The 21,977-nt window shown below is 48.1% G+C and overlaps 1 protein-coding gene across 2 annotated transcripts in view; it reads left to right on the plus strand.

The window, feature by feature from the left end:
- Positions 1-21,977, plus strand: part of LOC139539033 (transmembrane protein 163a-like) — a 107,623-nt gene that overhangs the window by 64,739 nt on the left and 20,907 nt on the right. For both annotated transcript variants that reach the window (XM_071341715.1, XM_071341714.1), the window contains exons 3-5: positions 15,400-15,443; positions 16,389-16,480; positions 20,986-21,082. In XM_071341715.1, the coding sequence (XP_071197816.1) occupies positions 15,400-15,443; positions 16,389-16,480; positions 20,986-21,082 (233 nt within the window). The remainder of the gene's footprint in view (positions 1-15,399; positions 15,444-16,388; positions 16,481-20,985; positions 21,083-21,977) is intronic.

A 21,977-nucleotide genomic window follows, 5' to 3' on the forward strand; every position in this document is an offset into this window, starting at 1 on the left:
AATCTTTTCTTAACTCTTTCTTGAACTGCATTGTTGGTCTGTATGCTAAGGTCTACACCTGTTGTATTTGGCGCATGTGACAAATATAATTAGATTTGATTCACACTCTAGGATGCAGTTCTTCCTTTAGGAGGAGAATGGTTATCTTTCACCAAGAAAGAAAAAGAGGGTAGCTGCACACTCTATCGCTTAGATACAATACAGTACATTAGACAGCAAGCTGCCTTCATCAGGACATCTTTCCACCAAGCCACTTCCTCTCAGTTCAACAGCTCACTGCGGTTGCCACATTTTGAGACATTGCTGTGGAGTAAAGTTTGTCAGCCCTCAGGAGCATCCTAACAGCCACAAGCTGCTCGTCTGGTTCTGTCGATCTGATTGTACAACGTGCGTGTAGTCTGCAGCGCAATAAGCACGTTTTGGAAATGATAGGAAAGTGACAGGCATACTGTAATTCCACGGTTCACATGTGTGTTCATTTGCACACAAAAAAATCACACAATGATGGAAAGACCTGTGAGTTGTCCTTGTTTATTCAGACAGAGAAGAGCTCCAACTTCTTAATCATAGCCTCAATTTTGTCCCGTACATTGAATATAGTTCTAATCTGTCCCTGTAATTCTAGATTTGGATAATTCAGGCGAGAAAAGAAAATCACCCAGATAGGCCAGTCGTGTGAGAAACTCGTCATAATGCAAGCGGTCAGACAAGTGAAAATTATGGTCAGTAAAGAAAACTTTAAGCTCGTCTCCCAATTTAAAAAATGTGTCAATACTTTGCCCCTTGATAACCAACGCATTTCTGTTTGTTGTAAAAGCGTTACATGGTCGCTGCCCATATCGTTGCATAGTGCAGAAAATACCCACGAGTTCAGGGGCCTTGCTTTAACAAAGTTAACAATTTTCACTGTAGTGTCCAAAACGTCTTTCAAGCTGTCAGGCATTCCCTTGGCAGCAAGAGCCTCTCGGTGGATGCTGCAGTGTACCCAAGTGGCGTCGGGAGCAACTGCTTGCACGCACGTTACCACTACACTATGTCTCCCTGTCAAGGCTTTTGCGCCATCAGTACAGATACGGACCGTTAGTGGAATTCCCGCGAGAGAATAACGGTTCATGTGATTGGATGTTAATTATTTGACTAGACTACCTGTATATGACATTGTGTTGTTATTTCGCTGAACACTATATTGCTCAATTTAATTTTTGGCAGTGAAACGAGGCTACACAGGCGATAAAAAAATGTCACCCAAGTGTATATCCTCGTTGGAAAATATAAATAGGCTGTTTGAAAATGTGAAAAAGAAATGTGAATCACGTTTTTATTTGGCGTACCCCTGGCCGGCATTGTCACGTTCCTGACCTGTTTTCCTTTGTCTTGTATTTATTTTAGTTGGTCAGGGCGTGAGTTGGGTGGGTTTGTCTATGGTTGATTTTCTATGTTGGGATTTTTGTGTTCGGCCTGGTATGATTCTCAATCAGAGGCAGCTGTCAATCGTTGTCCCTGATTGAGAATCATACTTAGGCAGCCTGGGTTTCACGTGTGTGGTGTGGGTGTTTGTATCTCGTGTCAGTGTTCGTGCCACACGGGACTGTTTTCGGTTTGGTCACGTTTGTTGTTTTTGTATTTGTAAGTGTTCAGCTTACGTTCATTAAATAATGACCACTTTCCACTCTGCGTCTTGGTCCGATCCCTACACCTCCTCTTCAGACGAAGAGGAGGAAATCAACCGTGACAGAATTACCCACCATACCAGGACCAAGCAGCGTGTTAAGCAGCAGCAGGAGCAACCTACACAGGATTTATGGCAATGGGAGCAGAGTCTGGACTATACTATGTGGGAGGAGATCGACAGGTGGGCGATCGACCCAGGGAGAATGCCGGAGCCCGCCTGGGATTCTCTGGAGCAGTGTGAGGAGGGATACCGGCGAATGGAGGCAGCACGACGACGCGGTAGGAAGCCTGTGAGTCAGCCCCAAAAATATCTTGGGGGGGGGGCTACAATGGAGTGTGGCGAAGTCAGGTAGGAGACCTGCGCCAACTCCCTATGCTTATCGTGGAGTGCGAGAGTACGGGCAGACACCGTGTTATGCGGTAGAGCGCATGGTGTCTCCTGTACGTGTGCATAGCCCGGTGCGGGTTATTCCACCTCCCCGCACTGGCAGGGCTAGATTGGGCATTGAGCCAGGTGCCATGAAGCCGGCTCAACGCGTCTGGTCTCCAGTGCGTCTCCTCGGGCCGGCATACATGGCACCAGCCTTACGCATGGTGTCCCCGGTTCGCCTACACAGCCCAGTGCGGGTTATTCCACCTCCCCGCACTGGTCGGGCTACGGGGAGCATACAACCAGGTAAGGTTGGGCAGGCTCAGTGCTCAAGGGAGCCAGTACGCCTGCATGGTCCGGTATATCCGGCGCCACCTCCCCGCCCCAGCCCAGTACCGCCAGTGCCTACACCACGCACCAGGCTTCCAGTGTGTCTCCAGAGCCCTGTTCCTCCTCCACGCACTCGCACTATGGTGCGTGTCTCCAGCCCGGTACCACCAGTTCCGGCACCACGCACCAAGCCTCCTGTGCGTCTCCAGAGTCCTGTGCGTCCTGTTGCTGCTCCCCGCACTAGACTTGAGGTGCGTGTCCTTAGCCCGGTACCTCCAGTTCCGGTACCACGCACCAGGCCTACGCCTCAGCCGGCCAGAGTCTGCCGTCTGCCCAGAGCCGCCTGCACTATCCGTCTGCCCAGAGCCGTCAGAGCTGCCCGTCTGTCCCGAGCCGTCAGAGCTGCCCGTCTGTCCCGAGCCGTCAGAGCTGCCCGTCTGTCCCGAGCCGTCAGAGCCGCCCGTCAGGCAGGAGCAGCCAGAGCCGCCCGCCAGACAGGATCAGCCAGAGCCGTCCGCCAGACAGGAGCAGCCAGAGCCGTCCGCCAGACAGGAGCAGCCAGAGCCGTCCGCCAGACAGGAGCAGCCAGAGCCGTCCGCCAGACAGGAGCAGCCAGAGCCGTCCGCCAGACAGGAGCACCCAGAGCCGTCAGCCAGACAGGAGCACCCAGAGCCGTCAGCCAGCCATGACCAGCCAGAGCCGTCCGCCAGGCAGGAGCAGCTAGAGTCGTCAGCCAGCCATGACCAGCCAGAGTCTCTCATCTGCCCAGCACTGTCTGAGCTGCCCGCCTGCACAGCACCGTCAGAGCTGTCCGTCAGTCCCGAGCCGTCAGAGCTGTCCGTCTGTCCCGAGCCGTCAGAGCTGTCCGTCTGTCCCGAGCCGTCAGAGCTACCCGTCTGTCCCGAGCCGTCAGAGCTGCCCGTCTGTCCCGAGACGTCAGAGCTGCCCGTCTGTCCTGAGCCGTCAGAGCCTTCCGCCAGACAGGAGCAGCCAGAGCCTTCCGCCAGACAGGAGCAGCCAGAGCCTTCCGCCAGACAGGAGCAGCCAGAGCCTTCCGCCAGACAGGAGCAGCCAGAGCCTTCCGCCAGACAGGAGCAGCCAGAGCCTTCCGCCAGACAGGAGCAGTCAGAGCCTTCCGCTAGACAGGAGCAGTCAGAGCCTTCCGCCAGCCATGAGCAGACAGAGCCGTCAGCCAGCCAGGACCAGCCAGAGCTGTCCAGCCAGGACCAGCCAGAGCCGTCCAGCCAGGACCAGCCAGAGCCGTCCAGCCAGGATCCGCCAGAGCCGTCCAGCCAGGATCCGCCAGAGCCGTCCAGCCAGGATCAGCCAGAGCCGTCCAGCCAGGACCAGCCAGAGCCGTTCAGCCAGGACCAGCCAGAGCCGTCCAGCCAGGACCAGCCAGAGCCGTCCAGCCAGGATCCGCCAGAGCCGTCCAGCCAGGATCCGCCAGAGCCAGCCAGCCAGGATCCGCCAGAGCCAGCCAGTCAGGATCCGCCAGAGCCAGCCAGCCAGGATCCGCCAGAGCCAGCCAGCCAGGATCCGCCAGCCAGCCAGGATCCGCCAGAGCCAGCCAGCCAGGATCCGCTCCTCAGTCTGGAGCTGCCCCTCAGTCCGGAGCTGCCCCTCAGTCCGGAGCTGCCCCTCAGTCCGGTGCTGCCCCTCAGTCCGGTGCTGCCCCTCAGTCCGGTGCTGCCCCTCAGTCCGGAGCTGCCCCTCAGTCCGGAGCTGCCCCTCAGTCCGGTGCTGCGTACATGGAGGGTGGTTGTTAGGAGGAGGCCACGGGGGCGAGTAAGGAGGCGGACAAAGACATTGTTAAGGTGGGGTCCACGTCCCGCGCCAGAGCCGCCACCGTGGACAGGCGCCCACCCAGACCCTCCCCTAGAATTTATGGTGGTGCGCCCGGAGTTCGCACCTTAAGGGGGGGGGTTCTGTCACGTTCCTGACCTGTTTTCCTTTGTCTTGTATTTATTTTAGTTGGTCAGGGCGTGAGTTGGGTGGGTTTGTCTATGGTTGATTTTCTATGTTGGGATTTTTGTGTTCGGCCTGGTATGATTCTCAATCAGAGGCAGCTGTCAATCGTTGTCCCTGATTGAGAATCATACTTAGGCAGCCTGGGTTTCACGTGTGTGGTGTGGGTGTTTGTATCTCGTGTCAGTGTTCGTGCCACACGGGACTGTTTTCGGTTTGGTCACGTTTGTTGTTTTTGTATTTGTAAGTGTTCAGCTTACGTTCATTAAATAATGACCACTTTCCACTCTGCGTCTTGGTCCGATCCCTACACCTCCTCTTCAGACGAAGAGGAGGAAATCAACCGTGACAGAATTACCCACCATACCAGGACCAAGCAGCGTGTTAAGCAGCAGCAGGAGCAACCTACACAGGATTTATGGCAATGGGAGCAGAGTCTGGACTATACTATGTGGGAGGAGATCGACAGGTGGGCGATCGACCCAGGGAGAATGCCGGAGCCCGCCTGGGATTCTCTGGAGCAGTGTGAGGAGGGATACCGGCGAATGGAGGCAGCACGACGACGCGGTAGGAAGCCTGTGAGTCAGCCCCAAAAATATCTTGGGGGGGGGGCTACAATGGAGTGTGGCGAAGTCAGGTAGGAGACCTGCGCCAACTCCCTATGCTTATCGTGGAGTGCGAGAGTACGGGCAGACACCGTGTTATGCGGTAGAGCGCATGGTGTCTCCTGTACGTGTGCATAGCCCGGTGCGGGTTATTCCACCTCCCCGCACTGGCAGGGCTAGATTGGGCATTGAGCCAGGTGCCATGAAGCCGGCTCAACGCGTCTGGTCTCCAGTGCGTCTCCTCGGGCCGGCATACATGGCACCAGCCTTACGCATGGTGTCCCCGGTTCGCCTACACAGCCCAGTGCGGGTTATTCCACCTCCCCGCACTGGTCGGGCTACGGGGAGCATACAACCAGGTAAGGTTGGGCAGGCTCAGTGCTCAAGGGAGCCAGTACGCCTGCATGGTCCGGTATATCCGGCGCCACCTCCCCGCCCCAGCCCAGTACCGCCAGTGCCTACACCACGCACCAGGCTTCCAGTGTGTCTCCAGAGCCCTGTTCCTCCTCCACGCACTCGCACTATGGTGCGTGTCTCCAGCCCGGTACCACCAGTTCCGGCACCACGCACCAAGCCTCCTGTGCGTCTCCAGAGTCCTGTGCGTCCTGTTGCTGCTCCCCGCACTAGCCTTGAGGTGCGTGTCCTTAGCCCGGTACCTCCAGTTCCGGTACCACGCACCAGGCCTACGCCTCAGCCGGCCAGAGTCTGCCGTCTGCCCAGAGCCGCCTGCACTATCCGTCTGCCCAGAGCCGTCAGAGCTGCCCGTCTGTCCCGAGCCGTCAGAGCTGCCCGTCTGTCCCGAGCCGTCAGAGCCGCCCGTCAGGCAGGAGCAGCCAGAGCCGCCCGCCAGACAGGATCAGCCAGAGCCGTCCGCCAGACAGGAGCAGCCAGAGCCGTCCGCCAGACAGGAGCAGCCAGAGCCGTCCGCCAGACAGGAGCAGCCAGAGCCGTCCGCCAGACAGGAGCAGCCAGAGCCGTCCGCCAGACAGGAGCACCCAGAGCCGTCAGCCAGACAGGAGCACCCAGAGCCGTCAGCCAGCCATGACCAGCCAGAGCCGTCCGCCAGGCAGGAGCAGCTAGAGTCGTCAGCCAGCCATGACCAGCCAGAGTCTCTCATCTGCCCAGCACTGTCTGAGCTGCCCGCCTGCACAGCACCGTCAGAGCTGTCCGTCAGTCCCGAGCCGTCAGAGCTGTCCGTCTGTCCCGAGCCGTCAGAGCTGTCCGTCTGTCCCGAGCCGTCAGAGCTACCCGTCTGTCCCGAGCCGTCAGAGCTGCCCGTCTGTCCCGAGACGTCAGAGCTGCCCGTCTGTCCTGAGCCCTCAGAGCCTTCCGCCAGACAGGAGCAGCCAGAGCCTTCCGCCAGACAGGAGCAGCCAGAGCCTTCCGCCAGACAGGAGCAGCCAGAGCCTTCCGCCAGACAGGAGCAGCCAGAGCCTTCCGCCAGACAGGAGCAGCCAGAGCCTTCCGCCAGACAGGAGCAGTCAGAGCCTTCCGCTAGACAGGAGCAGTCAGAGCCTTCCGCCAGCCATGAGCAGACAGAGCCGTCAGCCAGCCAGGACCAGCCAGAGCTGTCCAGCCAGGACCAGCCAGAGCCGTCCAGCCAGGACCAGCCAGAGCCGTCCAGCCAGGATCCGCCAGAGCCGTCCAGCCAGGATCAGCCAGAGCCGTCCAGCCAGGACCAGCCAGAGCCGTTCAGCCAGGACCAGCCAGAGCCGTCCAGCCAGGACCAGCCAGAGCCGTCCAGCCAGGATCCGCCAGAGCCGTCCAGCCAGGATCCGCCAGAGCCAGCCAGCCAGGATCCGCCAGAGCCAGCCAGTCAGGATCCGCCAGAGCCAGCCAGCCAGGATCCGCCAGAGCCAGCCAGCCAGGATCCGCCAGCCAGCCAGGATCCGCCAGAGCCAGCCAGCCAGGATCCGCTCCTCAGTCTGGAGCTGCCCCTCAGTCCGGAGCTGCCCCTCAGTCCGGAGCTGCCCCTCAGTCCGGTGCTGCCCCTCAGTCCGGTGCTGCCCCTCAGTCCGGTGCTGCCCCTCAGTCCGGAGCTGCCCCTCAGTCCGGAGCTGCCCCTCAGTCCGGTGCTGCGTACATGGAGGGTGGTTGTTAGGAGGAGGCCACGGGGGCGAGTAAGGAGGCGGACAAAGACATTGTTAAGGTGGGGTCCACGTCCCGCGCCAGAGCCGCCACCGTGGACAGGCGCCCACCCAGACCCTCCCCTAGAATTTATGGTGGTGCGCCCGGAGTTCGCACCTTAAGGGGGGGGTTCTGTCACGTTCCTGACCTGTTTTCCTTTGTCTTGTATTTATTTTAGTTGGTCAGGGCGTGAGTTGGGTGGGTTTGTCTATGGTTGATTTTCTATGTTGGGATTTTTGTGTTCGGCCTGGTATGATTCTCAATCAGAGGCAGCTGTCAATCGTTGTCCCTGATTGAGAATCATACTTAGGCAGCCTGGGTTTCACGTGTGTGGTGTGGGTGTTTGTATCTCGTGTCAGTGTTCGTGCCACACGGGACTGTTTTCGGTTTGGTCACGTTTGTTGTTTTTGTATTTGTAAGTGTTCAGTTTACGTTCATTAAATAATGACCACTTTCCACTCTGCGTCTTGGTCCGATCCCTACACCTCCTCATCAGACGAAGAGGAGGAAATCAACCGTTACAGGCATTGCTCGTACCCGTACCCCAGTTTGGGAATACCTGCGCTAGGGGAACGGGCCTGCCTGCTCTGCTCAGAGAAGAGGAGGAGGAGAAGACAGGTGGAGAACAGAGAGGAGGAAAAACGCAAGGAAATCAAGGTAGTGGCAGCTGCACAAATAACTCATCCAATGGGCTTTGACTTCTCAAACATGTCAGAAAGCTTACACAATATGTGTCACGCCCTGAACTTAGAGAGCTTTTTTATGTGTCTATTTGGTTTGGTCAGGGTGTGATTTGGGTGGGCATTCTATGTTCTTTATTTCTAGGTTTTGTGTTTCTATGTTTTGGCCGGGTGTGGTTCTCAATCAGGGACAGCTGTCTATCGTTGTCTCTGATTGGGAATCATACTTAGGCATCCTGTTTTGCCACCTTAGGTTGTGGGATGTTGTTTTTTGTTAGCTCTGCGTAGCCTATGGAACGTGGCGTTCGTTGTTCTTTTGTTGTTTTGTTTTGGAGTTCGGATTTAATAGAGAATCATGAACACGTACCACGCTGCACCTTGGTCTCATCCTTCCGACGAGCGTTACAATATGATGCCCCGTCACCTTATTAATTCAGCCTCTTACTTACATGAACCACTAAATTAAACTTAGGAGTTGCATTAAAGCAGAATTCTGTGTTTTCACGCAGGAAAAAAAGATATAACACATAAGAACTATCTTGCTACGTTTTGTAAACAGATGTAAAATGCTTCTTTATTGTAATTTCTGCTCGGCATCAGACTCATTTCATGCTTCAGTTGCACTTTTCACTTCTCAGTTGCCGTCACTAACATCGAGTGGCTGCTGCCAACATACAGACTCAAACGTCTAGCCACTTTAATAATTAATAATTGGATGTAATAAATGTGTCACTAGTCACTTTAAACAATGCCACTTTATATAATGTTTACATACCTTACACTACTCATCTCATATGTATATACTGTACGCTATACCATCTACTGCATCTTGCCTATGCCGCACGGCCATCGCTCATCCATATATTTATAGTATGTACATATTCTTATTCATCCCTTTACACTTGTGTGTTTAAGGTAGTTGTTGTGAAATTGTTAGATTGCTTGTTAGATATTACTGCACTGTCGGAACTAGAAGCACAAGCATTTCGCTACACTCGCATTAACATCTGCTAACCATGTGTATGTGACCAATAAAATTTGATTTGATTTGAGCTACTTTTCTCTGTTACTTTTCTCAGTGTAGCCAGCCTACTTTTCTCCAGTAAAATGCCAGATTAACTTTAAACAAAACATTAGGAAATGTAGCCGGTTACATTCTTTCTATGATAAACATTGATAACAAACATGCATAATTTTTGCAAAAAATACCTGCTCTTTCATTGTAAGCTAATTTACTTGTGTGGCTACCAGCCAAATAGCGTTGCACATCTCTTGTCATCTGATGAAAATGAAGCTATTTTCTGCTAAATGTGTCGCCCTAATGTATTTTCTGTGAAGAAAAATGATAGTTGCATGTCCCTGATCATGCTATTGAAGCAAAAAACACTGTTTACTTTCAATATAAAACACGACCGCTGTCAATACACAGCTGGATTCACCTGCTCACGCTTTCACCCGTTGTGCCATTTACAAACAAACACTTGACTGGCTCAACTGTTCTGGGGAACTACGGTAAGCTTTATAATGTAAAATAATGTGACGGGTGAAATGAAGAACGTGATCCATTTGATCTCCTAACATACTGCACAGGTTAACTGCAGGTATATACTTAAAAAGTAGCTACACATATTAAAATGTATTAAAAGACTTCAAAGAAATAGATTCAACGGTATGACGGTATTAAAACCAAGCCGAGTGTTGCAGCTTCTGTCCCTGGGCTCAGATTAGCCTGCCACCTGAACGACCCAGCCTTGGCTTGGCGTCCACCCAGTCACAGTCCTTACATAACAGGCTGATAATTAGGACTTTACAGCTGTAGATAAAACCCTTACAGGTTCCTTAGAATCTCTATCTCAGATCTTCTTGGGTCTTTGCAGGTGTTTAGGGCCAAGTCCCTAATCACTGTCTTAGGGAAGGTAGTCATTACAGTACTAAAATGAGACTTGATTTAATATATCTAAAAATGCAAACTAATTCTTGAGTGTGGTGTGACTGAGTGAGTGAGTGAATGTGTGTGTGTGTGTGTGTGTGTGTGTGTGTGTGTGTGTGTGTGTGTGTGTGTGTGTGTGTGTGTGTGTGTGTGTGTGTGTGTGTGTGTGTGTGTGTGTGTGTGTGTGTGTGTGTGTGTGTGTGTGTGTGTGTGTGTGTGTGTGTGTGCAGTATATCACCAGATTTATATGTACACATTATGTCACATAACTATACAGTACCAGTCAAAAGTTTGGACACATCTACTCATTCAAGGATTTTTCTTTATTTGTACTATTTTCTACGTTGTAGAATAATAGTGAAGACATCAAAACTATGAAATAACACTTGTGTTAACAAAACGTGTTAAACCAATCAAAATATTTTTTATATTTGAGATTCTTCAAAATAGCCACCCTTTGCCTTGATGACACTTTAGCCATACACAATGGCACTAATATGAAGTTTATGCATTAGGCATATCACTTCTTCACTATGACTTAAAAAGTTTAATCTAAACACAGCATGGCCTGGAATCTCTCAGTGTAAACGTACCTACTTACTTACTTACTCTAAGTTAATGTCTGATGTTTTACAAGATGCTGTGGTAAAGTCGTAGTCATATACAGTACCAGTCAAAAGTTTAGAAACACCTACTCATTCAAGGGTTTTGCTTTATTTTTTACTATTTTCTACATTGTAGAATAATAGTGAAGATATCAAAACTATGAAATAACACAAATGGAATCATGTAGTAACCAAAAAAGTGTTAAACAAATCAAAATATATTTGAGATTCTTCAAAGTAGCCACGCTTTGCCTAAATGAAAGCTTTGCACACTCTTGGCATTCTCTCAACCAGCTTCATGAGGTAGTCACCTGGAATGCATTTCAATTAGCAGGGGTGCCTTGTTAAAAGTTAATTTGCAGAATTTCTTTCCTCCTTAATGCATTTGAGCGAATCAGTTGTGTTGTGACAAGGTAAGAGTGGTATACAGAAGATAGCCCTATTTGGTAAAATAACTCCATATTATGGCAAGAACAGCTCAAATAAGCAAAGTCCATCATTACTTTAAGACATGAAGGTCAGTCAATCCGGAAAATTTCAAGAACGTTGAAAGTTTCTACAAGTGCAGTCGCAAAGACCATCAAGCGCTATGATGAAACTGGCTCTCATGAGGACCGCCACAGGAAAGGAAGACCCAGAGTTACCTCTGCTGCAGAGGATAAGTTCGTTACAGTTACTAGCCTCAGAAATTGCAGGCCAAATAAATGCTAATAATAATAAGTACAGACACACCTCAACATCAACTGTTCAGAGGAGACTGCATGAATCAGGCATTCACTGTCGAATTGCTGCAAAATAACCACTACTAAAGGACACCAATAATAAGAAGAGACTTGCTTGGGCCAAGAAACACGAGCAATGGACATTAGACCGGTGGAAATCTGTCCTTTGGTCTGATTAGTCCAAATGTGCGATGTTTGGTTCTAACTGCCGTGTCTTTGTGAGATGCAGAGTAGGTGAACGGATGATCTCCGCATGTGTGGTTCCCACCGTGAAGCATGGATTAGGAGGTGTGATGGTGTGGGGGTACTTTGTTGGTGACACTGTCTGTCATTTATTTAGAATTCAAGGCACACTTAACCAGCATGGCTACCACAGCATTCTGCAGCGATACGCCATCCCATCTGGTTTGCACTTAGTGGGACTATTATTTGTTTTTCAACAGGGCAATGACCCAACACACCTCCAGGCTGTGTAAGGGCTATTTGACTAAGAAGGAGCGTGATGGAGTGCTGCATCAGATGACCTGGCCTCCACAATCACCTGACTTCAACTCAATTGAGATGGTTTGGGTTGAGTTGGAAAAGCCAACCAACAAGTGCTCAGGAAATGCCACCAACAAGTGCTCAGGAAATGCCACCAACAAGTGCTCAGCATATGTGGAAACTCCTTCAAGACTGTTTGAAAAGCATTCCAGGTGAAGCTGGTTGAGAGAATCCCAACAGTGTGCAAAGCTGTCATCAAGAAAAACTGTGCCTACTTTGAATAATCTAAAATCTAAAATATATTTGGATATTTTTAACACTTTTTTGGCGACTACATGATTCCATATGTGTTATTTCATAGTTTTGATGTTTTTACTATTATTTTACAATGTAGAAAATAGTAAAAATAAAGAATAACCCTTGAATGAGTCCAAACTTTTAACTGGTACCGTATGTGTACAAATGTGTATCTGACATGTTGAGAAATGAGGTAAAGAAATGAGATGTGTTTAGGTGCCGCTGAGAGTGACACTGCTATTTGTCTCACTTAGGGAAATACCCAGTCTCACTTCTCTGATCAGTGTTGGACATAGAGAGAAAGAGAGAGAGGGAGAGAGGGGAAGATGAGAAAAGGTTGTCTGAGTTAGAGGGGATGGTCGAAGATGAGGAGGGAAGAGTTACACAATTTAATTTTAATACTGCGGAGACAGAGGAGCCACCTCTCTGTTGACTACATTTTCTACAGAATACAACAGAATAAATTAGATTCAAAACTCTCCTGTATGTTTTCCACAGAAGATGATGTATACATTGTGTGTAAGAATGAATCCGATGTGAATATGTCGATAGTGCAGTCATCAAGCCAACAATGGAAGCAGCCTCTATCAACTATAACAACAACCTCATCTGTATCTTTCTATATCTATGTTCCCTTCCCCAGCTACAGGGCTGCTTGTCTGCCAGGCCTGGTTGACTCCCTGATAAATCTGTGTTATCAGCTGAGTACTGTGGTATCTCTCTTTGCTTTTACACTGAACAGTTTTTTTCTGAGATGCCGAGTGCCTCTGAAAGCAAAGCTGAGTAAACCAATTACCAACAGTATATCAGCAACAGAGAATAGAGCGAGATTGATGTTTTCATGTCTTCTCAAGACTCTTGTACCTCCTATAAATACTGAGTGATGTTTCTTCAACTTTCTTCAACTAACCTCACCAAGGCTACACTCATTAGAATGGCTCAATACCATCACCCACCAGCCCCCTCCCTCTCATCACCCACCAGCCCCCTCCCTCCCTCCCATCACCCACCAGCCCCCTCCCTCCCATCACCCACCAGCTCCCTCCCTCCCTCCCATCACCCACCAGCCCCCTCCCTTACATCACCCACCAGCCCCCTCCCTCCTATCACCCACCAGCCCCCTCCCTCCCATCAACCACCAGCCCCCCATCACCCACCAGCCCCCTCCCTCCCATCACCCACCAGCCCTCTCACTCCTAGCAACCAACAGCCCCCTCCCTCTCATCACCCACCAGCCCCCCATCACCCACCAGCCCCCTCCCTCTCATCACCCACCAGCCCCCTCTCTCCCATCACCCACCAGCCCCCTCCCTCCTATCACCCACCAGCCCCCTCCCTCTCATCACCCACCTGTCCCCTCCCTCCTATCACCCACCAGCTCCCTCCCTCTCATCACCCACCTGCCCCTCCCTCCTATCACCCACCAGCTCCTCCCCCATCACCCACCCTCCAGCCCCCTCCCTCCCTCCCATCACCCACCAACCCCCTCCCTCCCATCACCCACCAGCCCCCTCCCTCCCATCACCCCCTCCCTCCTATCACCCACCAGCCCCCTCCCTCCCATCAACCACCAGCCCCCCATCACCCACCAGCCCCCTCCCTCCCATCACCCACCAGCCCTCTCACTCCTAGCAACCAACAGCCCCCTCCCTCTCATCACCCACCAGCCCCCTCCCTCTCATCACCCACCAGCCCCCTCTCTCCCATCACCCACCAGCCCCCTCCCTCCTATCACCCACCAGCCCCCTCCCTCTCATCACCCACCTGTCCCCTCCCTCCTATCACCCACCAGCTCCCTCCCTCTCATCACCCACCTGCCCCTCCCTCCTATCACCCACCAGCTCCTCCCCCATCACCCACCCTCCAGCCCACCAGCCCCCTCCCTCCCATCACCCTCTCATCACCCACCATCACCCACCAGCCCCCCATCACCCACCCACCAGCCCCCTCCAGCCCCCTCCCTCCCTCCAATCACCCACCAGCTCCCTCCCTCCTACCACCCACCAGCTCCCTCCCTCCCATCACCCACCAGCCCCCTACCAAAACATCACTGCTTAGATCAGGGCACTGTATATGGAATAGGGTGCCATTTTGTGATGCAGTCCTGGTCTGGGAGAGGAGAGCGTGGAGCCTAGGCAGGCCTTGACAGGCTGTGTTGGCTAGCATCCTGGTGTCTCGATCCAGCCTCCCTCCAGACGGCCTGGGCTGGGAACACACAAAGCCAGGGCTCCCTGTAGAGGACTGGATGTTGACAGTACAGCCAACAGATCCATTCATCCTGCTTCACCCTGTTATGCTGTCGCAGCTAACAGACTGTTGTATCTCTTATGTTTTATGTGCAAGCGACACTGATGTTTTCATGTCTTCTCAAGACTCTTGTACCTCCTATAAATACTGAGTGATGTTTCTTCGACTTTCTTCAACTAACCTCACCAAGGCTACACTCATTAGAATGGCTCAATACCATCACCCACCAGCCCCCTCCCTCCCATCACCCACCAGCCCCTCCCTCCCTCCCATCACCTATCTGCCCCTCCCTCCCTCCCATCACCCACCAGCCCCTCCCTCCCATCACCCACCAGCCCCCTCCCTCCCATCACCCACCAGCCCCTCCCTCCCATCACACTTACAGGCTCACATGTCACTCTGTCCTCCGGGTGTCTGTTTGTATTGTTAGTATCGACCTGGCCTACGGTGATGACGGAGGGGATAAGAGGTTGTTGGTATTTGTAATGTGGTGCCAGTCTGCCAGAGTGTCGTACCTTCATGCATTGTGGGTCTGTCTGTCACCATGGCACCCTTCACCACAGAACCTTTTTTAAGCCTTCTAAAACCCAGACCATCACAACCTTCATGGCAACCATCGAGTGGTGGATCAAAGAGACTGAGATAAAAACCCTGGTGAAGACAAACAAACTCTCCTCCAGCGCAGTTCGCACTCAGACTGCCCGTCTCCATGGTGATCTTCCTAGCGACAGGGAGTCCTGTGTTACTGTTGTCGACCTGAAAACGAATGCATCACAGAGGAAATTTTAAAGACCTCAGCTTCACAAGCCAGAAGGAACAGAACACGATGTTGTGAACAGGAGAATATCGGGTCAGAATCAGATGAATAAAGTGTGTTATTATAACCAATGAGAGACTCAGTCAAATGCTACTAATGCACAAGATGCTTCAATGGATAATTATTCTATTGCATTCTCAACTCTAACAACTGAGTATTGATAAGGAATCGAATGGAATGTGTTCACAGACCTTCATTCTCAATACATTTCAAACGTACCCTGTGTAGGATTATAGCTGTTCAAATCCATACCATTTTTGTTCAGAGATGAGTACAGCAAAGTGCTAGTCTCTGAATAATTAATGCTCCTCTTAGGTGTGCTGATAATATGAATTATGTACAAACAGAATAGGTTATCAGTGTTTTGAGCTTTCTCCCAACCAGGGAGAGAACTCTTACATAATAAAAACTGTGTGCATGTTTGTGTGTGGGAGAGCAATATTTACATGGATGTTACTGTAATCATTCCTTTTGCTGTTAGAATCCTATGCCTTTTGTTCCCCAGGCAATCATTTATTTTCTCTCCCTCTCTCTCTTCTCTCTCTAGCTGTTTCATTCATGAGACACAGCGCATCAGCCTTCGGATTTGCCGTGAGTTCCATTTATACATATTAATTAGTCATAAAGTCATGGTGTTAATTTATTAACGCTGGTTGGGTTCGGACGCGATGCTGCCATCGTCTCCTTGGTAACAGCCAGGGAAGCATGAGAACACATCAGAACACTGTGATAACAGAGCAGTCCCCACAGACCACAGAAATAGAATCCCTTCTGTTTTTATGTATATGCCACAGACACTGTAGTAGGAAGCTCTGGTTTATTTCTTCATTTGGATACAGAAGCAGCAGCTACTCTTTCTGGGGCCACAAAAAAACACACAAAACATATCAAAACACATAACAAAACCCTGATACACTGATAGACAAGTCACACAAATGTTTTATTCAATGATATACAAACAATACAACTAAAATATAAAACAAACAAGAATGGCATCTAGAAAGCAATTAAAGCACACTATAATTCCATGTCAGGTATACCAGGACAGGTAACTGAGGACATGGATGTTAATAACAACACTGAGCTGTTAAGGCGGTTGGTGCCATCTATGTTTTAACAGAAAGAAACATCACTGTTTACGTGTGTGTTTTCCCACTTTTTCTAAGGAATTAAGATCCCAAAGTAATTGTGTGCTAGTTGGTAACTATAGCTGCATGAAACCAGAGGGTAGCAGTATAATTACAACCACAGTGAGTGTGTCTGGTAGTGCCTGCAGGCTTGAGTCCGTCTTCAGACTGCTGAGCGGTCGTAGTCGTACTAGGCCGTTAATGGCACCACAGGGGATAGATGTGTTGGTCTCACAGTAAAGAATCCTGCAGTTCAAAAACCACGCTACTCTAGTGGAAAATATAGGGAGTTTAGGGTAGTAGTGGAATAGATGGCGGGACTGTCGACTTCAGTGAATATGATGTATGTTATTTTACAATTTTACTATTTGATGCATCCCCACTGGAGACCTAATGCCTGTCTTTACAGTTTGACGCCACGTTGGACGTGCTATCTTCAATCATCGTGCTGTGGCGCTATAGCAACGCAGCAGCTGTCCACTCTGCCCATAGGGAATACATGTGAGTAAAACGGCCACAAAATTTAACGTTGCATGGTGTTCCCAAATAGAATGTTCCCTGTTCACCAGCATAGAAACAGTTCTCCCCTAGTAGCCTACTGGATTAAATTAAATTTTCCTTGAATCTATATCAGTGTCTTGTACATAGGGCTGTGGGGGTCATGACACTTTGTCAGCCGGTGATTGTCAAGCAAATAACTATTAATATAAACAAATATATCATCTCCTGGCATCCACACATAGCCTACAAGCCACTGATGCAGACCTTTGGAACATCTACATTTTTAAAAATCAAATAAATCCATGTAATATAGCCTACACTATCCTTTTGTCCTTGTGTTAGGCCCTGATCTGGCTATGCCATATGGCTGTGGGCTACACTAGTTCATTTACCAGACAAGAATTGCTAATAATTCTGTGGCATTATTTTATATTATTTTATAGTATGAAGAATAAAATTGAACAAAACTGAATAAAATAGAAAGGATATTTTATCCAAATGATTTGAGGGAGTTGCGAACATGCAGCTATTCTGTGTTGGGCGGTTAACAAAGAAATAGGTACTCCTATATGCTTAATTTAGAGCTATTTATGTAACTTTAGTTGTGATACAAACATTGGGCTATATGTTTTGATTTTTAATACATACTGAGGCTGCATGATGCAACTCTAATGATGCTTTGAAAAAAGTTGCATGAAAGGCATGAGCTCTGGAGTCACTTCATCTGTCTCTCATTCACAATTTTACAAGCACTTGATAATGCCGCAAATTTCCTAGCGGCATTCCCTTTGTATGGCCGTAATGCACCCTAAAAGAATCCATGCCTTTTGCGGCCAGTGGCCGTTGTGCCCTTGGGCTGAATATAATAATTATAATTCCCTTCTCCCGGCTGCTCGCTCCGAAGCACCTCTCACTCACATGGCTCTCCGTCACGTGATTGGATCTTTCTCACAGGCTACAAGTGAAGACAGACACATTGGGGACGCAACTGCCCGCGTCCTCATCCAATTCCGAGGCGCATATTGAAGATATTGGAATAATTGTTCACATTTACTTTTCGTCAGCCAACAAGATGAGTAAGCCTAACGAACAGCAAAAGCACTAGCCTATGTCAATCTACTATCCCCCATAGTACAAAAGTTGACCTATTCTATACTGTGCAAGAAAACAATATTCCAAACATAGTCTGGGACAGTTGTTGGATCTGATAGATCCCAAATTAATACAACCACCAGCCTCAAACTTTTCAAAGTAATGAGGCTGACGCAACAGATCAGAACATTTAGCCTAAGATGTTGATAAACTGTTTAGCTATTTCTTCACATTAGAAGCGCAGCAATACGCACACAGCAGTAAGCTATAAGCACAAATAGTTCTATTAGCAGGAAAACACCATTCTCAAAAGTGACCGCAAATGTGATTATGCATGTCATCTTTTAAAGGTGCATTTTTATGGTGAAAATGATCTTCCCCAAACTTGAAACTTACCCGCTGCACATTTGTGCCAGTTAGGCTCTACACCCGTTGTATAGCGGATTAATGTGCTTAGTTTTAAGAAGTTATCTGGCCACTTTAGTTGTGATACAAACATTATTAAAACGTATAGGCCTATGAGCTAGGCTACATGAGGTGTGTGACTATTATTTGAAAAAGTCACAAAAAATTGCATGCGCTGTTTCTTGCCTTAAAAGCTGGGCATCATTCACAAGTGATAATATATCATTCACAAGTCATAGTGTGAAATTAGTTAAAAAATAATATATGTGTGAAATTCGTTTTTTTATTTAAAATGGATCGTTATCATGCACATGTCTCAAAACAGGGAAGGGGGAAAAAATCATGGTATCTATGCACTTAAAAAGCGAATGGAGGACGCTATTCCCATGGTTAATTTTCATGCCAGCCATGTAGGTTATAATCCTGTTGAAATGAGAAGCAATGTGCTTAATATTAGGAAGGTTGAGAAAAATAAATATAGTAGGCCCAGCCTATAGAAAGCTGATGGGATCCTCCTCTTTTTAAGAGGCCATCACTCTGTTTTCTCACACAATTGCATAGCCTATAGAAATGTTGCGCAACAGGAGCTCATGGGCTCTCATGAAGTGTTTGATTAGATTTTCGATTACATTTGCATTGATGTCAGACTGATTAGAGGGACAATAGAGTGGCGAGTACCAGGTTAGCAGGTTGTTAGCAAGTTTGGTAGGCTACTAATGACCATCAGCAGCATCAGAGCTTCGAGAAGCCTAATTAGCGTGACTAAACGGTCACGTGGAATTTGACTGCCGTCATGACTCGTGACCGCCGGTGTGGCGGTAATACGATCACCATAACAGCCCTACTTGTACATGACCATATTGAGCTGTTATTACATGTATTTTTAGTCCAGGCAGCCTGGTAGAATGTCTTCTTAATTACTCAAATGTTAAACATATGTACAGTATATCTTCAACAGAGTTATAGGATACAGTATATTTTCCACAGAGTTACAGGATACAGTATATCTTCCACAGAGATACAGGGTACAGTATATTTTCCACAGAGTTACAGGATACAGTATATTTTCCACAGAGTTACAGGATACAGTATATCTTCCACAGAGATACAGGATACAGTATATCTTCCACAGTATTACAGGATACAGTATATCTTCCACAGTGTTACAGGATACAGTATATCTTCCACAGAGATACAGGATACAGTATATCTTCCACAGTATTACAGGATACAGTATATCTTCCACAGAGATACAGGATACAGTATATCTTCCACAGAGATACAGGATACAGTATACCATCCACAGTGTTAGAGGGGTTCATCCTAGTTCATATCTTGTTCCTGGTTCGACAGCATCTCACTGTTAATTCCTAAGCACTGCAGGTTCTACAATGATAAAGGACACCGACACCCGTCTACCATCCATCTTATGTATGCCCACTGTAGGGGGATGGGAGTACAGGAATGGAGGGGGGAAGGGATGGATGGATGAAGACATTCTCATTCTCAGTCAAAACCAGAGATAAATGGGGAAGTAATGGTCGAAGGAAGAAAACTACATCTTTCTCCGGCTCCAAAGAGGCACTAAACTGTGAAGCTGCTGCTGGAAGCGTTGCCAGGAACCCAGAGAACTGACACCTTTCACTTTTGTTTAATGCGAACAGATCTCCCCTTCCTCTCTATGCCTGATTAAACCTGTGTTAAAATAGCACTCACAAACAGCTCTTGGTCCCTGGAGAACCAGTACAGCAACTCAAGTGTACCACGGAGAGGTGAAGCTAACAAAAACTGCAAGGCAATTTGTTAACTTAAAAATGTATTTTAGTTAAGATTTTTGCTTCCATTTTTACTGGATGATGACAAGGGAATCAAGCCTCAGTAAACCCATGTAACACATTAATTATAATTTATACCGTTTATACAATCTATGCATATATCACACTACATAATCCTACATTTACCACATAAAATCTACACTATTAGAAAAAACCTTGCTAAGTAGAACCATACAGGGTTCTTTGGTTTTTCCCCATAGGGAACCTTTTTGGTGCTGGATAGAACCCTTTGTAGTGTGTACGGTTCTTCAAAGAACTCCCAGTATATGGTTCTACATAGAACCCTCTATGAAGGGTTCTGCCTAGAACTCTCTATGAATGGTTCTACCAAGAACCATTTTATCATCTAAAGGTTCTTCCTAGAACTGTCTGTGAAGGGTTCTACCGAGAACCCTTTTTGTCTTTGGAGGGTTCTTCCTAGAACCCTCTATGAACGATTCCACCAGCATTATTGTCCTTTCAATGTCATTATTTATGACAATCATGACATACTATATATCAGAATGACTGCCAGGGTAGGGAAGATTGGATACTGAGACTACCTCAATCATCTGAACTGGAACAACCATCTCAGTAACGGGTGCAAAAAATCTAATTATTAACAGATTGGATTAGTTTAGAAAACAATGTTTTCTATCTTTGTGTAGCATAAAATGTATCAACCAAGCAACGTACTGTACATACAAAAACACTGATATTACAGCAAATCAAACAATTCTGAAAATCTCCCTGCAACAGAGCATGCTGGGAAATATTATATATTGTTCTATGTAGAACCCTTCTTGCCTTACAAAGAATCCTTCTTGCCTTCTAAAGAATCATCAAAGAACCCTTTCTTCCAAAAATGGTTCTTAGGATGTTAAAGGTTCTTGGTAGAATCCTTTGCCTTACAAAGAACCATTGTCTTCCAAAAGGGGTTCTTCTGATCAAAACAGTTCTTGGTAGAACCCTATCCCCCCACAAAGAACCCTTTTTTCTAAGAGTGTAATGGTATGGTAATAGTATGGTAATAGTATGCTAATGCTATGATATATGGTAATAATGGTAATAATATGGTAATAATAATGGTATGTAATGGTATGTAATGATGGTAATTATATGGTAATAGTATGGTATGGTAATGGTATGGTATGCATTATGCGGTAATATGTTTTGGTTTCTGTCTGTCCACAGAGCGTGTGTGGTCCTTGGGGTGGTCTTCATCTTGTCCTCCCTGTGCATTCTGGGAAAAGCCATCCATGACCTGGCCACCAAGCTGCTTCCTGAAGTGGTGAGAGACGTACACACGCGCACACACACACACACGCACGCGCACGCACGCACACACACACAAATAGACACAAATACTCACAGCTGCAAACACCAACACAGAAAACCCTGTAGTGAGACATCAGTGTGATGAATCAGTTATTTTAGAATCTTTCCTCAAAGTCGTCACCATGTTTTATATACCAGAAGATGTCTTTTTATAGCCCCCTTTTTCTACCTTTTTGATGTCAGAAGTCTTCCTCTGTCCTTCTCTGATTCACCTACCCATGTGGTGAAGTGCAAGGCCTGCTGAGGTTAAGGCAAGGCAAAGGAAGCAGAGAAAGGAGTGGCTAGGTTAATCCTGGAATAGTCTCATCTCACTGCTGCCAGGAAATGCAACCTGTTCTACACTTCTGTAGATTGATGCTGCGGTAGAGATTTAAAAAAGTTGCCTCATCAAACCAACAACGTTTCCGTTCTAGATAGATGGCTATATAAGGTATGCAATGGCAGTTATCAGCCCTTATGGCCCTTACAATTTATTCCATTATATATAATTAAGTGCACAATCTTCACATATCCAATGTGATAGTACAATTGTAGGATATTGGTTTGAAGGTTTAAATGTTTCAGTGAATGCAAATTAACCTCAACCCTCACATTTTCTCTCACTTTCTCATTCTCTCTCTCACTGCCTCTACTCTCTCTCTCTCTCTCTCTCTCTCTCTCTCTCTCTCTCTCTCTCTCTCTCTCTCTCTCTCTCTCTCTCTCTCTCTCTCTCTCTCTCTCTCTCTCTCTCTCTCTATCTCTCTCACGCTCACTCTCCCTTTCATTCTCTCTATTTGCTGTCTCGGTTGGTAAATGATGGTAAATGATGGTAAATTAGTGATTTCTCTCTGATTTGGAGCCAACACCAG

The sequence above is a fragment of the Salvelinus alpinus genome, chromosome 14 (genome assembly GCF_045679555.1).
Source record: "Salvelinus alpinus chromosome 14, SLU_Salpinus.1, whole genome shotgun sequence".
Lineage (NCBI taxonomy): Eukaryota > Metazoa > Chordata > Actinopteri > Salmoniformes > Salmonidae > Salvelinus > Salvelinus alpinus.